The sequence below is a fragment of the Dermacentor albipictus genome, chromosome 1 (genome assembly GCF_038994185.2).
Source record: "Dermacentor albipictus isolate Rhodes 1998 colony chromosome 1, USDA_Dalb.pri_finalv2, whole genome shotgun sequence".
NCBI classification, from domain to species: domain Eukaryota; kingdom Metazoa; phylum Arthropoda; class Arachnida; order Ixodida; family Ixodidae; genus Dermacentor; species Dermacentor albipictus.
Window position 1 is genome coordinate 469,754,236 of NC_091821.1, and position 5,829 is coordinate 469,760,064.

General features: G+C 46.3%; 2 protein-coding genes across 2 annotated transcripts; one reads left to right on the top strand and one right to left on the bottom strand.

The window, feature by feature from the left end:
- LOC139054500 (putative nuclease HARBI1) lies at positions 1 to 1,813 on the top strand. Its single transcript, XM_070531558.1, has 4 exons — positions 1 to 489; positions 936 to 1,150; positions 1,469 to 1,694; positions 1,802 to 1,813. The coding sequence occupies exons 1-4, from the start codon at positions 34 to 36 to the stop codon at positions 1,811 to 1,813; spliced, it is 909 nt and encodes a 302-aa protein (XP_070387659.1). The 5' UTR covers positions 1 to 33.
- Positions 1,814 to 2,080: 267 nt separating this feature from the next.
- Positions 2,081 to 5,086, bottom strand: LOC135915112 (uncharacterized). Its single transcript, XM_070531561.1, has 3 exons — positions 4,771 to 5,086; positions 4,145 to 4,345; positions 2,081 to 2,577 (listed from the first exon to the last, which is right to left on the bottom strand). Exons 1-3 carry the CDS (start codon positions 5,084 to 5,086, stop codon positions 2,081 to 2,083), a joined length of 1,014 nt encoding a protein of 337 aa, XP_070387662.1.
- Between the last annotated feature and the right edge of the window lie 743 nt (positions 5,087 to 5,829).

Below are 5,829 nucleotides of genomic sequence, written 5' to 3' on the forward strand. Positions count from 1 at the left end.
GCACGACAGAGGCTGAGGGACCGCCTGAATCCCATGGAACACTTCACCAACAGCGAATTTCTCGCACGCTATCGGTTCACGAAGTGCACCGTGAAGAAGCTGCTTGACTGCCTGCCTCTTGAACAGAGCGCCAGCAACCGTGGCCACCCTCTGCCACCAATGCTTCAACTTCTTCTCGCTTTACGCTTTTATGGAGCGGGCACATTTCAAGTTGTGACAGGTGACCTAGTGAACGTGTCGCAACCGACAGTGAGCCGCGTCGTCGAACGTGTCTCACGACTAATTGCTACGCACTTGTTCCCGGTCGTCGTGAAGTTTCCGAGCACAGATAGCGAGTTCCGTGCGACGATGGTGGATTTCTACCGCATTGCCAAGTTTCCCGAGGTGACGGTGTGCATAGACTGCACGCACATCCGCATCAAGGCACCGGGTGGGCCGAATGGCGAAGTTTACCGCAATCGGAAGGGTTACTTCTCCATAAATGTACAGGTAAATTGCTACCTCTTTTCTTTTCTCTATATTAGCGCAGCATTAATTCTTAATGAGACAGTCGTGTTAATGTCTACAGGCTTCAATAAACAGTATACTGGCTAATTGGATCAGTCATGGTAGAAATCAATTTACTCCATTCCGATCCTTTTCCAGCTCCAGATAATGACATAGCGCATTTCGTGATAATGCGCGGTGTTATGGCCGAGTAAATGAAGATTGGCGTGGCAATAGTGCTAGACGTTTTATATTAGAAGACTATCGTACATATTGTGGCTCTTCTTTGAATTTCTTTAGATCACCAAAAGGGAAGTAGGGCCTTGCAATTCTAAAAAGCAGTGGCTGCTTCTACTCAGAAAAAGACTATCGTGTATGTGTGAATTGCGTGGCTTACATTCACCTCAGCTGAAAAAAAAATGACAATCGATTCTTCTTTTTTTCATTAGGTCATTGCAGGGCCTCAGCTGCAATTTTACGACGTCGTGGCTAGCTGGCCCGGATCCGTGCATGACAGTCGAATCTTCGACAACAGTCGTGCACGTGTTCTCTACGAGACAAAACGAATGCCTGGTCTTCTACTTGGCGATGCTGGCTATGCATGCATGCCCTTCCTAATGACCCCACTAGCTTCCTCCGGACGTCCGAACAGCCCCGAGAGCAAGTGAGTATCGCTGCATAAAGCAAAAAGCACAATAATCCTTATGTAATGGCGTACAGTTTCTTGCGTTTGAAGGTTTAATTAGAGTAAGCGTGATCGATATTTTAGTAGTAATGACGTAATTTTGCAAAATATAGCTTTGTTTTATTACCTTCATGTATTTCATGCAATCTGTTCTTGCTACACCGAATATAAGACGCAATACAATTAACATATTAGCCGCAAGAGCTTTGACGACTAACCTGCTTATGATGCCAAGCTATAAAGTGCGTCTCAGAGTAGTTAGCATAAGTGTAAACTAACATTGTCTGTTTTGCACAGGTATCAAGCGGCTCACATCCGCACCCGCAACACTGTAGAGAGAGCTTTCGGTGTGTGGAAGCGTCGCTTCCCATGTTTGGACATGGGGCTTCAGCACTTGACGGAGCGTTCTGCGGTCATTACGACAGCCTGTGCTGCCCTGCATAACCTGGCAGTCCTGAGGCAGGACCCGGAACCTCCAGCTGTGGTGATCCCACAACACTTGAGGCGGCAGCAGCCTGATGTGGTGAGGCAAACTGACACACTGCATGGATCGCAATGTCGAATGAGGCTTATTGCTCGAACATTTAACTAAAACATCATAAAAGTGAATTTGCACCTACGTTAATCCAGATTTCAAAATGAGTACATCTTGGAAACTCCAATTATGTGCAAGTTAAGATAAGGAATGCCATCAAAGTGCAAGCACACTTTACTGGTCAGGACACTCCTTTAGTACTTCTTTCATATATATATTTTGGTGCTTTTTTCGTGTATTGTGTATATTATTGCTTATTCGCACAAGTAGTTTCAATCATTAACCACAGTTGCAGCTGTATCATACTCCTTACATATTAAAGCATAACCATGTGTGAAAATATAATGAAACATTTAGTTTTGTGACTGCTGGCTTTATGAAAGTTGCTGCTTCTTTGCCTCTAATTCAAGAAACAGCATCTGGCGCTCCATGTCATCGCGCAACTTTTGCTGCTCCAGCTGCTGTTGCCGCAATTGCACTTCGATTTGGTGCAGTTCCTGCTTCCGTTTTTCGTCCATCCTGTGACGTTGTCGTTTCTGGATGAGCTGCTGCCGACGCAAGCGCATCTCTACAGAGTGCAGTTCTGCTTTGCGCTCCTCATCTTTCTGAAGCGCCTTCAGTCGGGCAGCTCCTTCAGGTGCGAGCGCCCGCTCTATCGCAGCTGTGCGGCCTCGTGCTGGTCTCAGTTGCTGAGGTGTGTCAATGAGAGCCGCAGCGTCTGAAGCTTCCAGTCGAGCAGGTGTTGGCACTGCATGTGGCGTGGTCTCAGTCGTCGATAGCGGCACGGTACTGGGACCTGCCAAGACAGCACTTTCCTGAGCCGGCAGTGGTGCCTGAACTGGATTATCTGCACACATAAAACAAACATTAACTTAGAGCTTAGGACACACTGCAGTTGAAAACTCATTTTTGTAAGCAGTGTCGATTAATAGTTTGAACATCTTATGAATACAAATACATATACATGCAGGCACACTAATCAGACGTCACAAGTGATCAGTCACACACGAAATGGAAAGTGCTAGAGGCTTTAGACTGTAACCCAGGCCAGCAAGTGAAAAGAAAAAGTAAGCAGCTTATCCATATGATGCCCTCCAAGTGTGTTAGTCACAGAAATAAATAGGAAAAGTGTGTTCCAGTCTAGACTCAGTGTTGCCGTAACAACAGACTAAAGTTTCCCTACTAAATAGTGGCGCCTGGAGTAGCATGTAATTTGAAATAGCAATAGATACAACTTCACTCTGTGATGTTTCTGACAGATGTTAGTTGCACAAATATGCTGTCAAAGGAGGCTCATCAAGTTCCACACAGGTTCCAGTGCTGCTGGATAAGCACGCTATTTAGTTTCACTGCTGGCTGGATGCATCTCAGCTGTAGCTTGAAATTTCAGATAACAGGAGAAACAACTTATCTGGTGATGCCTGCTACATGTTAGTCACAGAAATCAGCTGCAAAGAAGGCATGTCGCCAGGAGCCGGTGCTGCTGGAGGAGCATGAGCGTTAGAACCGAAGGCGCCCGAGCTGTAGAAGGCGACATGCCCGTTGCTTCTGATAGAGCGCAGACTTCCGAAGCTGGCTGTGGTACCACAGGAGTAGGGCCTGAAAATACACAGGAAGCAGAACTAGTGCCCCACAGGCAGTTGGTGCAATCAAAAGAGCATTCATACATTGCAACTTTACTGTAGAGGCACTTTTGTTTGTGTGCATGCACACTTATTTTTGCACATGTACACACAGGAACCACAATGAATGTCTTCATGTTATCAGCATTAAAATTGGATAACAGGTTGCAGGGGGCACATTGCTGGCACTATGCAAACACAGAGGCACCTCGAAAAGAACGAGAGATGGAGACAGCTCGTACAAGTGCATGCTAATTTTGCAAGACACAAATTAGAAAAAAGAGGCTGTCCTTCATGAACAGGGGCTTCAACAGCCGCAAAATGTAGAGTTGTCTGGCGGAGTGAAGCGTTTCAGCCGTGGCAGGTGAAAGTTGCCGGTTTATTGACAGGCCAGCTATTTCCTGCACTGGAAGTAGTGCTATGGAAGAGAGGACCTGCACATAGAAAACAACCAGGTTCAATTACAGCTCTAAAGGCATGCAAGCCTATCAAAATAGCCTTGATCTTCGTGTTTACTTATGACACACAAAGACACCTTAAGGTTAATAAATATACTTGCCCATGACAATAATTTAGTGAAGTAACAGCAAGGTTCTGGCACAACATGGCGTATTGCTGATAGATAGTAATGACAGAAACGTAAATTTTAGTGAAACAGACACACAAGCCATGTGAACACCTGCGCCAGCTGCGTTACTCAGAAAAATAAACGACACAGAACAGAACATCTCAGAAACAGTATACATGCATGCAGTCATATCACAACACAACGGCAGCAGCATGCCAATTAATAGTTTTTGCCAAATCTGGCTTCACCAAGCCACTCGTCCATGCTGTCTTGGTTTCCAGATACCATAGCCTCAAGTATGCCCGCAGGTGGTAGAGACAGTACTGGCTGGTTGGTATGGGCTCCGTCGCTGTCGTAGGGGTTTGGGAGCCGGGTTCCAATGTGAGAGGCCGCCGCCCCGACAAGCGCCAATGATGGGCTCATTGGCCGGCAGGTAGGTGGTCCACCGCCTGACGTAAAAAAGTGTAAATGCATGTGCACATTCAAAATTACAGGTTACAAAACAACGCACACGCATAAACGCGACGAGCAGCTTACCGAACTGTAACGTCAACATATGCTATAATACATACAGATACTAGCTACGCTTTCTGATTATGCCGATAATTATTCGCGTGCGCATAACGTGCGCAGAAGATTTGTCGTTAACTTGACACCAGCAAAAGCATTTTTTGCACTTTGCATTACCATTATTAATAAAATTGTGCAGCAGCTCGGGGATACGCAGCGTATGCTAGAAGGGGGGCGGCCGGTGGGTTCGGTGGTTCAATGATGCTGAGGCTGCATACAATTATTTTACACCGTAGTTTCACCGTAGTCTTCAGACTTCTGCGGTGCTTAATTTTGCCAAGCAAATGTAAGGTGAAGTTCTCACCTGTTGCGTACAAATCCCGCTTTTCTTCGGAATCTTTCTTCTTCCATTTTGATTTTTCATTGTCCCATAGCTTCCGCAGCTGCATCACCGTAACGCGACGAATGCCGGGTTGGCTGTTATATTCTTCGGCCAGCTTCTCCCAGGCACTGTCCTTGGAGCGCTTCGATAGATTATCAGTTCGGCGGTTTTCTATAACCGCTCTGTGCCTCACCACAAGGTTGCGGAGCAGTTCCCGTTCTTCGTGCGTGTATACGAATCTCGACACGCCGGTCTTATCGCCACGGCGATTAACGCAGTTGTCGCTATTGATGCTCATTTTAAACAAAAAAACGCACACAGAACACGGCAGAAAAAGCTGACAAGAGGAGCAGCAGCCGACACAACAGAAGCATGCGAACTTTCCGATTCTTACGGATTCTGCTCTGGCACGGCTTGGCGAAGCTTGGCTATAGCCAGTTTTGGCTACATCAACATTTGATTGACCAAATATATTGCAAGTGTAATAAATTCACAGATACATTGAAGAAAACTTCATCAATAACGATAAAAAACATGTCGTAAACGTTTAAAGTGTTTTTCGCTCTTTTTGTTGCAATATTTGGCCACATTCGTTATCAGGGGCGCTTTCCGGAAGTCGCTCACCGTTCAAGTGAAGGCCGGTTTCTCAAGCAGTCCCTTGACGGAGTAGTGCTCAAGTGGTGTTCACGAAATGCAACGACGCCTTGAGTGAAGGAAAGCGCTTCTCCTCGACTTGGCGAAGTCAAGGTGAAGCGCCAAGTGAAGGCGCGTTTAAGAATACGGGGGTTAGCCCGTCCACCGCATCAAGACAATGTGCTGCCGCCGAGGGATGGATGATAATGAAAGCGAAGAGCTTTGTAGCTGCTCACGGAGCCGTGCCGATAGTGACGGTGCCATCGTGACGAAATGTGGGGCGGCGATATTTACGGCTAAGACACTTTTTTTCTTCTACTTTTTTCCTCTTTTTTTATATAACGAAGCCGTTCAGAGGACGCTTTAGCTGGGGCTCAACTTCGACGCGACATATTCAAATGTAAAACG